Raw genomic sequence first — 17,502 nt, 5'->3', positions numbered from 1 at the left:
TGGAAAGCAATATGATGGAGTATTTATACACTATGATTTAATAATCTTGTTCCTGGCAATTTATATTGCAGTTATTTCAAAACGGTGGCTTGTAGCATTAAAATTTTCGTTGTCTCATTATCTTAAACCATGAAAAACTAAAGAGAACCATTCATCTATTGTTAGAGAATTAGGTTTTGTTTTTTTTTTTTTTTTACTAATGATGATGTTAATAATATCAATAATGTAATAACAGCCACTAGAGAATTTAAGAACAGGAAACATCTGTTGGCCTACACCTTTGTGAATAAACTGGTAAAACAAGAAGTAAAGATTTAAATCCTTAGAGGGTTACCCAAGAGTATAGCAAAGAGTAATACTATAATAAATGCCAGAGGAGGAAGTGGAAGACAGGTAGTAGTGGTAATAGTCATTGTATTGGCATAAATCCTCAGTATCAGAAAGCTAGTAGGTAAATTCTGAACTTCTGTACTGGGTAGTCAGTATATATTGTTGGTAAACTGAAACATTTCCTAGTACTGTGGAAATGACTTAGAAAAACAACATTGCTTATGGAGGAAGGTTGAATGGGAGTCTTTTAAAAAAATTATTTATTTTTGATAGAGTTTGTGTGAGCAGGGGGAGGGGCGGAGGGAGAGGGAGAGAGAATGTCAAGCAGACTCCCTGCTGAAGGTAGAGCCTGACGTGGGGCTCGATCTCACAACCCCAAGATCATGACCTGAGCCAAAACTGAAGAGTTAGCCACTTAAGCGACTGAGACACCCAGGCACCCCTGGGAGTCTTTCCTTGAGGTCCGAGTATCACATGCATGTGTATCTCTGACACAATGATGTTTAAGTCATTCCTTAGAGATTTAGCTACCATTCTTTCACTTGAAAATTTACATTATTTGAAAAAATTAACACCAAATAATACAATTTTTACATTATTTCGTTTTTCCACATTTAGTATACATTTTCTTTGACCAGTGGTTCTCAACTGGGTTCCTCCAGAAAACATGTAGCAATATAACAACTTGGGGGTTTGGATTATGTGTTGGCATCTAGTGGGTAGAAGACCAAGATAATACTAAACTCCTACAATGCGAGAGCCCCACAGCAGTAAGGAATTATATGGCCTAGAATGTTCAAAGTGCCAGGGTGGAAGAACTCTCTCTTAGACTAACTGCCATGAAATACATAAGATAAGCACAGAAATAATTACATATATGACACAATTTGAATAGCCTCTTATAAGTAATGCTTATTTTCTTTCTTTCTTTTTAAAAAGATTTTATTTATTTATCTGAGTGAAAGAGAGTTGGTGACAGGCATAGCAAGAGAGGGCACAAGTGTGGTGGAGAGGGAGTACTAGGCTCCCTGCTGATCAAGGAGACTGATGTGGGGCTTGATCCCAGGACCCTGAGATCATGACCTGAGCTGAAGGCAGAGTGCTTAATGGACTGAACCACCCAAGTGCCCTAGTAATGCTTATTTTCTATTGTAAGTTGCCATAGTAGGAAATGCTTATATTAATTTAATTGGTACATTGTAATAACTAAATTCCTTTCTCTTCAAAAAAAATTAGGAGGCACCTTAAGAGATTAAAGGATAGATCATTCCAAACTACTTAGTATTAAAATGGGAAAGAAAGTACTTTCTATTATGATCTCACACCTTGTGTGTGTTTTTTTTTTAAGGATTGAAATAATTTTTTACTCTGTCAACCAAAAACTTATTGAAATAAAAGTAAAAAGTTATTTAAAATAAAAGTAAAACAGAGTAAGTTAGAGAGAAGCCCTGCCATAACTCATTTGGATTAAATGCGTATCTCAGGAAGATCCCAAGGAGGTGTCAAATGATGAATCCAAGAGCGTTTCCCACAGGGAATAAAGTATTTTTAAAATAGTATTTTACATCATATACACCGTACACAAAAAATGATTTCCAAGTAAATCAAAGACCTAAAGGTAAGAGATAAAATCATAAAACATACAGGTGACTTCTGGTTTCCAGTCCAACTTGAAAAGAGCTTGGAAGTCGTCATTCCCAATGTCCAGTAGTGAGAAAAGCTGAGGAATTGGAAAATCAGCAGCTCTTCTCAGATTCGTCAGAGAATTGAGATCATAAGGCACATTGTTGCCTTGAAAACTGGAAAGAGAGGTGGATACCTGGAATCAGCTTGCCCAGAACAGAAGCCTATAGAGCAGGGGCCTGCTGAGTAGCTAGTACTGGTAGGAACACTTCATCTGTAATTCATTAATGGGTGGAGGCGTAGTGTAGACTAGCCAGAGAGTTTGACCCTCCAGAGGTCCAGGCTTCTTATGGGGTGCTCCCACACTTTTTGATGAGTTTTACTTCTAGGAGTTCTATTAGGTTCTCTGGTTAAAAAAGAAAAATATCCCCTAGTGCTTCTGGCAGGGGAGAGGGGAAGTAACCATTCTGAAAAATAACCAGAGCATTTTGTTCACCTTGACAAAAGGCCTTCTCTCAAGGGAAATTGTTTTTACCAGAACCACCCCTTTCTACCACATCAGTCAGGCTTCTGTATAATAACAGGGGATTACAGCTAAAACTGCAAAGCTCAGATTCTCTTTTTTTATTATTATTATCTTTTATTATGTTAGTCACCATACAGTAGGTCATTAATTTTGATGTAGTGTTCCACGATTCATTGTTTACATATCCCACCCAGAGCTCCATGGAGTATGTGCCCTCCTTAATACCCATCACTGGGCCAATCCCCACCCACCTCCCCTCTAAAATCTGCAGTTTGTTTCTCTGAGTCCACAGTCTCTCATGGTTCGTCTGCCCCTCTCAATCCCCCCTTCATTTTTCCCTTCCTTCTCCTCCCCTATGCTATTCCTTATGTTCCACAAATAAGTGAAACCATATGATAATGGACTTTATCTGCTTGACTTACTGCATTCAGCATAATCTCTTCTAGTCCCATCCATGTTGATGCAAAAGTTGGGTATTCATCCTTTCTGATGGCTGAGTAATACTCCATTGTATATATGGACACCATCTTTATCCATTCATCTGTTGAAGGGCATCTTGGCTCTTTCCACAGTTTGGCTGTTGTGCTGCTATGAACATTGGGGTGCATATGGCCCTACTCTTCACTACATCTGTATCTTTGGGGTAAATATCCTGTAGTACAATTGCTAGGTCATAGGGTAGCTCTATTTTTAATTTTGTGAGGAATCTCCACACTGTTTTCCAAAGTGGCTGTACCAACCTGTATTCCCACCAACAGTGTAAGAGGGTTCCCCTTTCTCCACATCCTCTCCAACATTTGTTGTTTCCTGGCCTGTTAATTTTGGCCATTCTAACTGGTGTAAAGTAGTATCTCAGTGTGGTTTTGATTTGAATTTCGCTGATGTCTAATGATGATGAACACTTTTTCATGTGTCTGTTAGCCATTTGCATGTCTTCTTTGGAGAAGTGTCTGCTCATGTCTTCTGCCCATTTTTTTGACTTGATTATTTCTGTTTTTTGGGTGTTGAGTTTGAGAAGTTCCTTATAGATCTTGAATATCAGCCCTTTGTAGTGTCATTTTTTAAAAAAGATCTTATTTATTTATTTGACAGACAGAGATCGTAAGTAGGCAGAGAGACAGGCAGAGAGAGAGGGGGAAGCAGACTCCCCGCTGAGCAGAGAGCCCGATGAGGGGCTTGATCTCAGGACCCTGAGATCATGAGCTGAGCCGAAGGCAGAGGCTTAACCCGATGAGCCACCCAGGCACCCCTATAATGTCATTTGCAAATGACATTCTGTGGGTTGCCAGTTTGTTTTGTTGACTGTTTTCTTTGCTGTGCAGAAGCTTTTCATCTTGATTAAGTCCCCAAAGTTCATTTTCGCTTTTGTTTCCTTTGCCTTTGGAGACGTGTCTTGAAAGGTGTTGCTGTGGCTGATGTCGAAGGGGTACTGCCTCTGTCCTCCTCTAGGATTTTGATGGATTCCTGTCTCACATTGAGGTCTTTCATTCATTTTGAGTTTCTCTTGGTGTATGGTGTAAGAGAATGGTCAAATTTCATTCTTCTGTATATAGTTGTCCAATTTTCCCAGCACCATTTATTGAAGAGACTGTCTTTACTGGCAGACACACAAACCAATGGAACAGAGTAGAGAGCCCAGATACGGACCCTCAACTCTTCGGTCAAATAATCTTTGACAGAGCAGGAAAGATATCCAATGGAAAAAAGACAGTCTCTTCAGACTGTCTTTAAGGGGGAAATCTCTACAGAAAACCAGACAGCAGGGGAGATAAAACCAAGCACACTGGAGGACATTCTAGCCTCTGACTCATACAGCTCCATCAAACAGTAAACAGCCTAGCTCACAGCCAGGTTAAACACAAACCTCACTCAAGTCCTGTTTACCCCAGTTCTTTTACCCTATCTATAATGTCTAACTTTTTTTTTAAGATATTATTTATTTATTTGACAGAGAGAGAAAGTACAAGCATAGGGAGCGGCAGAGGGAGAGGGAGAAGCAGGCTCCCTGCAGAGCCAGGAGCCCGACGTGGGGCTCGATCCCAGGACCCTGGGATCATGACCTGAGCTGAAGGCAAATGCTTAAGTGACTGTGCCACCCAGGTGCCCCTATAATGTCTGACTTTTAGCAAAAAAATTTAAAAACAAACTGATAGGCAAAAAATACACTTGGAAGAGACAAAGCAAACATCAGAAGCAGATTTAGGTATGAGAGAGACTTGAGGATTATAAAGGCCAGATTTGAAATAGCTAATTAATATGCCCAGGGCAGTAATGGAAATAGTGCACAACATGCAAAAATGGATGGATTATGTAAGCAAAGAGATGGAAACTTTAAGAAAGAACCAAGGAATGGTAGAAATCAAATAAAGTGTAATAGAAACATAATCTGAGTAGGTCTGTATCTTTTAAAGAAATTGAATCAGCAATTGACCCTCCAAACAGTCCTAGATGGTTTCACTGGTGAATTCTACCAAATGTTTAAGGAAGACGCGATACCAGTTCTCTGTAATCTCTAACAGAAAATAGAAGCAGAGGGAATACTTCTAGCTTATTCTAGGAGGCTAGCATTACCTTAATACTAAAATTGGACAAAAGCATTGCAATAAAGGAAAACTACAGACCAGTATCTCTTGGGAGCATAAATGCACAGTTCTGCAAGAAAATATTAGCAAACTAAATCCAACAGCATATCAAAAGAATTATTATACACCATGACCAAGTGGGATTTATTCCAAGTATGCAAGGCTGGTTCTGCATTCAAAAATCACTTAGTGTAAACCATCACATCAGGAGACTCAAGAAGAAATAGCATATTATGGTCCTATTAATATCCTATCCAGAGAGAGCATTTGACAAAATCCAACACCCATTTATGATAAAAGTTCTCAATAAACCAAGAATAGAGGGGAACTTCCTCAGCTTGATAAAGAACATCCACACAATATCTACAGTTAACATCATAATAATGAAGAAACCAAAAGCTCTCCGACTAAGATCAGAAAGAAGGGAAGGATGTCCTCTCTTACCGTTGCTTTTTAACAATGCAGTGGAAACCCTAGCTAATGCAGTGAGAAAAAAAGGAACTGATAGGTGTACAAATTGGGAAGAGAAAAAGCAAACTGTATTCATTCTTAGATGATATGATAGTCTAGGTAGAAAATCCCAGAAAGTCAATAATAATAAAACTCCTGGGACTAATAAGACATTAAGATATAGCATTAATATACAAAAGTCTGTTGCTGTCCTGTATACCAAGATAAAAAATTGGAATTTGAAATAAAAAATATACCATTAACATTAGCACAAAGAAAAAAATTCTTGTATATAGAGCTAACAAAACATGTACATGACCTATATGAGGAAAACTGTACTCTGATTTAAAAAAATCAAAGAAGATCTGAATTAGTGGAGAGCTGTTCCTCTCCTGGAAGGAAGACTTAATATCGTTCAGATGTCAGTACTTAACTGGTTATTGTGTGGATAAACTTGGTAGGAAACAGTTGTAAAGCAGTTTCATTTTCTCCCACTGCTGCTTGCAAGGATCCTTTGCTGGATCTCTGTTCCTTTCCCTTGGTTCATCTCACGGCTTTATGGTCACTCTCACATACTGAAAAATCAAGTCCAGTCTAATTTAAACTTCTGTCTTTCATCCTATTCAAAGTATCTTCCCCTTGCCCTGATTGGGCCTGATGGAGGTTAAGGAACCAGCAGTGGGAAGGAGTGTAATTTACTCAGTTTATTTTAAAATTATTTATCTAGGCACTCAGGCAGATTCAAGAGATGTATAAGATATTTCCTGTTTGTAGTAGTACCTTTAATGTGCCTAAACTATATAGAATAAAAAGTTTAGGAGACAAATTTTATTTACATGAAACATTTAATGGCAGTCAGCGGTTGTGCTGAAATATTGTGAACTAGGAGTATTGTGGGGGTTCATAAAGGGGGGCTTTGTGGGTAGAATAGTTGTGCTTGGGATGTAGAACATAAAGGACAAAGAATGAGTGGCAGGTGGCTCTGATGCCAGCTTCTCTCAAATAAAGCTGTCTTTTCTTTACGTTCTGCCGGAGTCTGGGTCTCAGAAGGGATTTAGAGAACTTTTGGCTGGTGACGTACAATGTAAGAATATACAGAATCTCAAAAATCTCACTGATAAAGTGTAACGTAGATGACATTACAGAATTTGACACTTACTTTGATGATCTTGAAAAATAGACTATTTACTCCTTGTTAAAGTTCTCTGTGAGTTGTTTGCCGGGAAATACTGTTTTACCTTTATTGAAGCACAAACTGATGGACACAGGGCAATATATGATGATGGTGCTAATAACAGAGAGGTAGATATCAGCTTGTGTTTCAAAATCACGTTAATGGTTCTGGAGGTAGTGTTGCTGATTTTGTTTTCTTATCTCTTTGAAAGGTGGTTTGTTGCAGTTATAAACAAACAGTGAACATAAGCAAATGTATCTGGAAGGTAGGTTTTCAGCTGCTAGCAACAAAATACTCAATGTGTTTCTAATCAAATAAGGTTTTATTTTTCTTGTAGAAAGTCTAGAAGAATGATGCTATAGCACGTGTGAACCTTGAAAACATGCTAAGAGAAAAAAGCCAGACACAAAAAGGCACATGCTGTGTCTTCATTTTATATGAAATACCTGGAATAGGCAAATGGCAGAAAGCAGATTAGTAGCTGTGAGGGGCTGGGGTGGCAGGATGTGGATTTGTAGGGGTACGTAGCATTGAGTATGAGAAACCCATTTATTTACTAGAGCAATCTTATTACTTCTAAAAAATTCACATTTATTATGTATTATGTACATAATATATGTACATAATATGTACATATGTATTATGTATTTGGTTATTACTTTTTCTTTCATGGTGAGTGAAGACTCCCAACCAAAGTAGTGGTTGACATTTTCCCTTGCATATTCAGGGTTTTTTCTTTTTTTTGTTTTAGAGTTTTATTTATTTATTTGACAGAGAGAGCAAGAAAGCACAAGCAGGCAGAGCAGCAGAGGTAGAGGGAGAAGCAGGCTCCCCACTGAGCAGGGAGCCCCATGTGGGGCTCAATCCCAGGACCCTGGGATCAAGACCTGAGCCGAAGGCAGTCACTTAACCAACGGAGCCACCCAGGCGCCCCACATATTCAGTTTTAAAAAATTATTTTGGTATTGTGGTTTTGGTACATGAGGATTCTTTCTTCACTGTGGATTATACTGTTCATAAAGTGTCCTATTTTGTCTTCACACCTTTAAAAAAAAAATGATGGCTTCTTTGTTAGCATCTGCCTGGTTTGTCTGTTTATCCTTTTGTTTTCAATCTTTTTGAGTCACTTTTTAAAAATTTCATTTTTTAAAAAAGATATTTATCTATTTATTTGACAGGGAGAGAGAGAGAGAGAGACAGGGAGAGAGGGAACACAAGCAGAGGGAGTGGTAGAGGGAGAAGCAGGCTTCCCACTGAGCAGAGAGCCGGATGTGGGGCTGGATCCCAGGACCCTGAGCTGAAGGCAGATGCTTAAGGACTGAGCCACCCAGGCACCCCTCATTTCATTTTCTTTAAAAGATTTTATTTGAGAGAAAGAGGGAGAGTGAGAGCAAGAGAGAGAGCACAAATAAGAGGGAGGGGGAGAAGAAAGGGAGAAACAGGCTTCCTGCTGGGCAGGCAGCCCAATGCTGGACTCCATCCCGGGAGCCTAGGATCATGACCTGAGCTGAAGGCAGATGCCCAGGTGCCCAAGTTACTTTATTTTAGATATGTCTGTATCTGTGAGAGTTTTCTTTTAATAATTTGTCTTATTTACAATTTTGCTTTTAATGTTTCATCTTTAATCTGTTATGATTTTCACAGTATTGGTCTTTTCCTGTCTTTTACCACATAGTCTGGATTTTTCTTTGTTTTATTGTTGTTTTCCTGGCTCTTAGGATAACTTGAAGGATTTTAATTTTATTTTAATGGTTAGCTTGTAATGTTGAAGGATACTTAACATCTCTGTTTTTTGATTTAGTGACCTTAAAATAAAGCAGTGTCTGTTGGCGTTCAGCTGTGGTATGAGATTTTTGGCTCAAATATAATTTCCTCATTTCTCTGCCAAGATTTTGTCAGAAATGTGTTCATGGTAGCAGTCCTTGAGCCTGTTTGCACCCATGACTCTTTTATGAAACTCCTTCCTCTGGTTACCCTAAAATAGTTGAAACCCATCAGCCTTGAATGAAAAGCTAGGTAGTACCATTTGATTATAATGCACCAGTTTGAATTTACGTTCATATCTTGTACCTGGAATTTAAGAATTTTAGCCTTTAACAATGTATTTTAAAAGTATTATTAGATTACTTGTGACTGGGTAATTCAACTCTCAAATGCCTAGCCTTTTTTTTAATTAAAAAAATTTTAATTGAAGTATAGTTAACATGCAATGTTATCTTAGTTTTCAGTATACAACGCATTGATTCAGCAATTCTATACATTACACAGTGCTCATCACAATAAATGCAGTCCCCATTTGTCACCATACAACATTATTACAGTATTATTGACTGTATTTCCCATGCTGTACTTTTCATCTCAGTGACTTACTTATTTTATAACTGGAAGTTTGTACCTCTTAATCCCCTTTATCTATTTACCCATCCTCCCACCCACTTTCCCTCTGGCAACCACCAGTTTATTTTCTGTCTTTAAGAGTCCATTTTGTTTGGTTGTTTGCTTTTCATTTTTTTTTTTTTTTAGATTCCGCATGTAAGTGAAATCATATGGTATTTTGTCTTTCTTTGTCTGACTTAACTTCACTTAGCATACCGTTTAGGTCCATCTATGTTGTTGCAAATGGCGAGATATCATTCTTTTTTATTGCTGAGTAATATTCTAATATATATATGCATTAGATATATATGGATATGTGTTATATTATATATATTATTATATTATATATTTTATATATATATGAATAAGTCACATATTCTTTATCAATTCATCCTTTGGTGGACACTTGGATTGTCTCCATATCTTGGCTAATGTAAAAAATGCTGCAATACACATATAGTACATACATCTTTTCAAATTAATGTTTTTGTTTTCTTTGGGTAAATACCCAGTAGTGGAAATATGGGATCATATGGTGTTTCTATTTTTAATTTTTTGAGGAACATCCATATTGTTTCACAAAGTGACTGCACCAATTTATATTCCCACTAACAGTGCACAGCGTTTCCCTTTCTCCACATCCTTACCAACATCTGTTATTTTTTGTTTTTGATACTAACCATCTGACTTGTGTGAGGTGGTATTTATTTGTTTGTTTGTTTTTGGTGTGAGGTGATTTTGATTTGCGTTTCCCTGATGTTGAGCATCTTTTCACATAGGCTCCATATATGTCTTTTTTGGAAAAATGTCTGTTCAGGTCCTCTGTCCATTTTTAAATTGGATTGTTGTTTTTTTGGTGTTGAGTTGTGTAAGTTCTTTATATATTTTGGATATTAACCCCTTTTCAGATATATCTGGATACATATATATATATATATATATATATATGTGTGTGTGTGTGTGTGTGTGTATGTATGTGTGTGTGTATATATATATATATACACACACATTTATGTATATCCATCTCACCTGCAACTATCTTCTTCCAGTCATTAAGTTGACTGTTTTGTGGATTGTTTTCCTTGCTGTGCAAAAGCTTTTTGTTTTGGTGCAGTCCCAATAGTTTATGTTTGCTTTTGTTGCTGTTGCCTCAGGAGGCATATCTGCAAGTATGTTGCTAAGGTTGATTTCCAAATGGTTACTGGCTCTGTTTTCTTCTGGAGTTTTAGGATTTCAGGTCTCATATTTAGGTCTTTGATCTATTTTGAATTTATTTTTGTGTATGTTGTACAAAAAGGGTCCAGTTTCATTCTCTTGCATGTAGCTGTCCAGTTTTCCCAGCACCATTTATTAAAAGACTGTCTTTCTCCATTGTATCTTCTTACCCCCTTTGTTATAGATTAATTAACCACATAGATATGGGTTTATTTCTGATCCTTCTCTCCTGTTCCATTGACCTGTGTGTCTTGTTTTTGTACCAGTACCATACTATTTTGATTACTTTAGCTTTGTAGTATTTTTAAGTCTGGGATTGTGATGCCTCCAGTTTTGTTCTTCTTTCTCAGGATTACTCTGGTTATTCAAGGTCTTTTGTGATTCCATGCAAATTTTAGGATTATTTGTTCTAGTTCTGGGGAAAATGCTATTGGTATTTTGGTAGGGATTGCAGTGCATCTGTAGATAGCTTTAGTATGGAGATTTTAATAATATTCTTCCAGTCCATGAGCATGTTTTATCTTTCTATCTGTTTGTGTCATCTTGATTTCATGAATGTCTTACAGTTTTCAAAATATAGGTCTTTCACCTCCCTGATAAGTTTGTTCCTAGATATTTTATTATTTTTGGTGCAATTGTAAATAGGATTGTTACTTTCATTTCTCTTTCTGCTACTTTGTTATCAGTGTATAGAAATGCAACAGTTTTCTGCATATTAATTTTGTATCCTGCAACTTCACCAAATTCAGTATCAGTTCTAATGGTTTTTTGGTGGAGTCTTTAGGGTTTTCTATATATTGTATCATGTCATCTGCAAACAGTAACAATTTTACTTCTTCATGAGCAGGTTTTTTGGTGGTTGTTGTTGTTTTGTTTTGTTTTTTAAATGTAGGCTCCATGCCTAGTGTAGAATCCAGTGCAGGGCTTGAACTCATGACCTCGAGATCAAGACCTGATCTAAGATCAAGAGTCGGACACTTAATCGAGTGAGCCACCCAGGCACTCCACTTCCTTAGCAATATATGCCTTTTATTTCTTTTTCTTGCTTGATTGCTACAGCTAGGACTTCCAGTACTTTGTTGCATAAAGTGGTGAGAGTGAACATCCTTCCTTTGTTCCTGATCATAGAGGAAGTTTTCAGTTTTACATCATTGAGTATGATGTTAACTGTAGATTTTTCATATATGACCTTTATTGTGTTGAGGTATATTCCCTCTAAACTCACTTTGTTGAGTGTTTTTTTCATGGATGGATGTTGTCAGTTGCTTTTTCTGCATATATGAAATGATCATATTGTTTTTATTCTTCCCCTTGTTAGTATGGTATATCACATTGATTGGTTTGTGAATATTGAACCATGTTTGAATCCCTGGAATAAATCTTGCTTGATTGTGGTGACTGATTTTTTTTAATGTATTGTTGTGTTGGGTTTGCTAGTATTTTGTTGAGGAGTCTTTGCCTCTGTGTTCAGCAGATATATCTGCGGTGTTTTTGTCTGATTTTGATATCAGGGTAATGCTGGTCTTGTAGAATGAATTTGGAAGCTTTTCTCCATCTTCTATCTTTTTGGAATAGTTTGAGGAGAATAGGTATTAACTGTTCTTTAAACGTTTGGTAGAATTCACCTGTGAGGCCATTAGGTACTGGACTTTTGTTTGTTGCTAGTTTTTCATTACCCGTTCAATTTTATTACTTGAAATTGGTCTGTTCAAATCTTCTGTTTCTTCCTGTTTCAGTTTTGGAAGAGTGTGTGTTTCTAGGATAGCCACTCTCGATTAGCATACTGACTAAAGCCATGTGGCCCCTGAATTTTCAGGACTGAAATTCATGTGGCTGAATTTTCTGCTCTCTGGTTTAGCTGGCACAGAGGATGTGCAACTGGTATTGTTTCTCCTTGTGAGGTTTGGGAACCTTGCTCTTCCTCCCTGACCAGGGGAGAAAGTTCATCCTTTTTAGATGAGAGCCTATTCCTCTCCCTTTTTCTCAGCTGTATCTTACTCACCGTTAGTGGTGAGGAGTTGTAATGAATTTCTCCTTTTTTTCTTTTTAAGATTTTATTCATTTATTAGAGATAGTGAGAGAGATAGAGAGAGAGAGAGCACAAGCAGGGGGAGCGGCAGAGAGAGAGGAAGAAGCAGACTCCCTGCAGAGCAGGGAGCCCAGTGCAGGGCTAGATGCCAGGACCCTGGGATCATGACCTGAGCCAAAGGCAGACCCTTAACCGACTAAGCCACCCAGGTGCCCGACTTTCTCCTTTTTGGTTAGGAATGTCCTTTTATTCCCACCAGATATAGGGACAATAAGAGGCATTATGGCAGTTTGCTTTTATTTCCCTCATCCCTGTGGGTTGCTGTCTGTTGAAGGTGCACTCATTTAGGGGAGGAGCATTGGCTCCTAGTCCCATCTTTGGAACTAGAAAAATAGTCTAACCCATTCTGTGAGTTTTGTTTCAATCTGTTATAGTTGTATTTTTATTTTCCTAATGGGTGGCTTTTATATTTAAATTAGTAATATTTATGTTTTTATAATTGTTAGCCTTACTTCCATTGTTTTTTTTTTAATTAAAGATTGTATTTACTTATTTGACAGACAGAGATCACAAGTAGGCAGAGAGGCAGGCAAAGAGAGAGAGGGGGAAGCGGGCTCCCCGCTGAGCAGAGAGCCCGATGCGGGGCTCAATCCCAGGACCCTGGGACCACGACCTGAGCCGAAGGCAGAGGCTTTAACCCACTGAGCCACCCAGGTGCCCCCTTACTTCCATTCTTAAATGAATTACTTTCCATTAGTCTTTTCATTTTATACCATGCATTTTGGTTTCTTAATTGCCTTTTGTTCATTACCTCTCATGTCTTCTCATCTTCTGCTTCTGCATGAACTTTCTGGAATTTCTGACACTTTTGTTCTCTAACTTAAATACTAAGTTTAAAGATCTGTAAACATTCTTTAATCATAACTTTTTCTTCTTCCACATTCCTTGGTCTTCTGTTGCAGTTTTATTGGGAGCCTCAGTTGATAGACAACTCTACTTACCCATCACTCTGTACTTAGTTTCTTTTTTTCCCCCCTCACTCTACTTAGGATTTATGGCCATTCATTTCACTCACTTTTTTTTCTTTAAGATTTTATTTATGTTTTAGAGAGAGAGAGAGTGAGAGAGCACAAGCACAAGCGGGGTGGAGCAAGGGCAGAGGGAGAGGGAGAAGCAGACTCCTTTCTGAGCAGGGAGCCTGACACCAGGCTCGATCCCAGGGGATTACATCCTGAGCCAAAGGGAAATGCCCAATTGACTGAGCCACCCAGGTGCCCTTAACTTACTTCTGCTAATACCCTAATCCAGTGGTTTTCAGACTGTGGTCCAAGGATTTCTGGGGGTTGATGGTTAAAACCCTGGGAGCAGATTAGGTTACCTGTGAAGAGCTTGTGGATTGAGGATAGAGTTCTGGCTCAGCCCTGAAATCATAGGGAAGAATAATAGTGTGGTGTGTTTTGTTTTGTTTTTGTTTGTTTTAGAAGAATAATGTTTAAAGGGTATCAGGAAGAGGGAAGCTAGTGATCGAGACTGGGTGCATAATCAGAGGAGGAGGATGGTTGCTGATATAGGGGGGACTGCTCAGAGATCAGGTGAAACCGGGGGAGTGGAATTCAGCTGCTAGGTCTTGACGGATCACTGCGGGAGCACTTGGGTTGGGCAGCGGACCTGAAGGCAGATCTGTGATTGGAGGAGTGAGTGAGTGGTACCCTGCGCAAGTCTGCAAGTACAGGCTGTCCAGGGGAGGAGAGAAGAGGGTAGTTGTTAGAATCCTCAAACCTCTGCTTGTTTTATCTGCAGCTTCCCCGGCATCTAAGAGCCAGGATGTCATGTTGCAGAGCGGCAGGGGGCCTCTTGCCTGGCTCAGAGGCTCAGCTTGGGCACGCCTGGAGCTGGGACTTCCATTTCGTCTTGCTGTGGCTCTCATTTCCCTTTTATTCTCTACTCCATTTATGGTGTCATCCTCCTGTGAATTCTGTCTCCACTCTCCACATGTAACTCTATTCGAGGAACTTCCATCAGGAGGGAATATTTTTGTGCTTTTACCACCCATCTGCTTACCTACCTGCAGTGGAACTCAAATGTTCTGTCCTCTTCTGCTTTGGCTCCTCCTCCTTCTGACTAGGGATACATTTATCTCTAGCTCCTTACCTTGAACACATTGCTTTAGCACTTCTCCTTTTTCTTTCTTGCATTAGTAATTTTTCTTTCTACCTGATTATTATTGCAATTATGTGTGACTTTTCTCATCTTAAAAAAAAATCCCCTTCGTAGTTCCCCTCACATTTCTTTTGCTTTCCTTTCCTATAAAATTCCTGGAAAGAACTGTCGATGTAAATTTTATTTTCAATTCTTCTTCTGTCTTAATTTACTTCAGTCAGGGTTTTATGTTCACTGCTTCAGAAAAACAGCTCTTGTCAAGGTCACTGATGACCTCCATGTTGCTAAATCCAGTTGTCAATTCTCAGCGCTCATCTTACTTGGCCTGTCAGCAGCATTTGACACGGCTGATAATTCCCTTTTCTTACATGAACTTTCTTCATTTGGCTTTCGGGACATCACAGTCTCTTGCTTGCCTCCTACCTGCTGACTGCTGCTTCTCAGTTAGCGCTTCCTGATTCCTTCTGTTAAGTTGACTTCTAAATATTTGAGAGGTTTGAGGCTTGGTTCTCAGACTTCTCTGGATGTAATCACTCCCTAGGATGGAAATCTTATCTGGTCTTAGGGCCTTAAATACCTATCTGATTACGTCCCCCCTGGTCCTCACCTTAGAAAAAAAGATCTAGCCAGGCTCTTTTCCTTGGATTGTACAGATTTTTATATCCACCAGTTTATCTGCCCTCTCTACCTCAGTGAATAAGAGGTATTTCATGTTCAGCGGTGTACCCTGTACTTTTTATCTCCCAAGCAAAATAACTACTCATAATCTTTCCTGCCTGAGAAAATGGCCACTTTCTCTTTCCAGTTTTATAGGCCAAGCCTTATCCCTGCAAACCCTGTCAGGTCTGTTTTCATACCCAGAACTTGATAATTTTTGATATTTCTGCTACACAGGGCCAAGTGACCTCTCTTCTGGATGATTGCAGTACCCTCCTGGCTGGTCTGTCTGCTGCAGTCTGTGTCCCTTCTAAGTTACTTTCCACATTGTACCTACAGTGAGCCTTTTGCCCTCTGTCAGATCCTGTCACCCGTCTGCTCAGAGTCCCACCGTGCATTCTTACCTCACTCAGCGTAAAAAGGAACTCTTCACTGTTTGTGAGAACTGACACATAGTTCAAACTCCTGTGAGACCTCGTCTCTTCTCCCCTCTCGCTGTTTGAACACACCAGAGCTTTTCCTGTCTCAGACCCTTGGTGTGACTGTTCTCTGTGCACTGAGTATCCTCCCTCCGGATTTCTGCATGTCTTTCTCTTTCTTCTCCCACAAGTCCTTCTTCAGATACCACCGTAGTAGTGAGGTGTGCCCCCTCCCCTGCTCGTACTTCCTGTTCCCTTAGTCGTGCACCGGTCGTCACCTGCCTCGTCGTCGCCTGCTTATTGATCCACGGTTTTCTTAGTGGAATGTAAACTCAGTGAGTACAAGAGCTTTGTTTTGTTCACTGTTGTGTGCTCAGTTCTGAAAAGAGTGCCTGGTGTACAGGAAGCTCATGACAAGTAATTGTTGAATGAATCGAATTTCAGGTAGCTTCTGTCATAAATATTAATTCCTTTGGTCCTTCGATCCCTCTGACTTTAACCCTGTAAGTCGCCGAGTTCCGGCCAGTTGCCCTCTTTCCAGTGTTCTTGCAGCCCTACTCAGACGTCACCATTCCCTTGTACACAGTCTCCCCTGACCCTTAACATCTTCCTAGAAGACCCCCTCTGTTCACATTTCTTCACCGGTGATTGGTTTCCTTTTTGATCCATTTTCCCTACTCCAAAGGATTTTGGGAGAAAGTAGGGATGGTGTTAATATTCTCTTATCCATCTGGAGTTCTTAATGGGCTCCCAGCAGCAGGCCAATTTGATGCTTTTGACTCTTGGCTCCTTTTTGTTTTTGTTTTTTAAGATTTTATTTACTTATTTGACACAGACAGTGAGAGAGTGAATACAACCAGGGGAAGTGGGAGAGGGAGAAGCAGGCTTCTGCTGAGCGGGGAGCCTGATGCGGGCTAGATCCCAGAACTCCGGGATCATGACCTGAGCTGAAGGCAGACACTTAATGACCAAGCCACCCAGGTGCCCTCTTGGCTCCTTTTTGGTCACTGTCCTTATTGTCAGTTGTCACTTTCCCACTCCACTTGCATTGGAAGAATTGTGATATCATGAGACTCATGGTCTTCCTCTTCATTGTCCGTTTGTCATTTTGTGGATGACATTGTATAGTGCCGGTTCACACCCAGATCCAAGGTCATTTTCAGTCATGTGGACAACAGTCCTCCTTCAGAAATCCATGCGTAGGGGTGCTCCCTAGACTACCATCACTTGGAATTTTTTCATTTGAGGGTATTTTTACTTTGATCCATAGCCCTAGTAAGACTATTTCTAGCACACTTGGTCTTGGACTGTAATGAGATCTCCTATCCTTGACCCATCCTCTTTTGCCTGTCATCCCCATAAAATTAGATGGAATTTAATTTGAATTTAATATTAAAATTAAGTTTCTCATTCAACTGCTGTTTTTTTGATATGTGGTGTATTTATTGAATAATTATTCCCCCCTACATTGATTTGTGATGCCTCCTGTATGTAGAACTAACTTATATAATTTTTTGTATGATAGAATGTTTCATTTATCTGTCAAGTTTTGGTGCCATCACACTCTTTAATTGTTATTGAAGTTTTATAGTATGTTCGATATTTGGAAGGGATAGTAGCGTCTCATTGACTTTAGTTTTCAGAATTGTTGGTGTTGGTCTGGCTCTTTACACTTCCAAAATATCTAAAAATTTTTACTTTTTAATAGATCAAATCATTCTTGCCTATAAATACCAAAGGTGTATCTTCTATAATTTTAAAAAAGATATGCAACAAATGTAAGTGAATTGTTCATTTTATTTTTCAGATATGTTTCCTTCTTTTTGCCGTTCTCTACATTGTTTCCTATTTCATCATCAGAAGATACAAGAGAAAATCAGGCAAGTAAAAACACTGTAGTTAAAACTTAGATCATCATGCCAGGTGGTCTGTGATGTATGGGCTTCATACTGTGCCAGTAT

General features: G+C 39.1%; 1 protein-coding gene across 1 annotated transcript in view; it reads left to right on the top strand.

The window, feature by feature from the left end:
* The window catches only part of LOC308337872 (ankyrin repeat domain-containing protein 26-like), a 340,750-nt gene that overhangs the window by 19,332 nt on the left and 303,916 nt on the right, over nt 1–17,502 (top strand). The window contains exon 2 of the mRNA XM_080831416.1: nt 17,349–17,421. Coding sequence (XP_080687542.1) covers nt 17,349–17,421 — 73 coding nt within the window. The remainder of the gene's footprint in view (nt 1–17,348; nt 17,422–17,502) is intronic.

Source organism: Martes martes, assembly GCF_963455335.1.
Source record: "Martes martes genome assembly, contig: scaffold_65, whole genome shotgun sequence".
Taxonomy (NCBI): domain Eukaryota; kingdom Metazoa; phylum Chordata; class Mammalia; order Carnivora; family Mustelidae; genus Martes; species Martes martes.
Note: the sequence above shows the minus strand (reverse complement) of the source record. Positions and strands in the feature narration are given on the sequence as shown.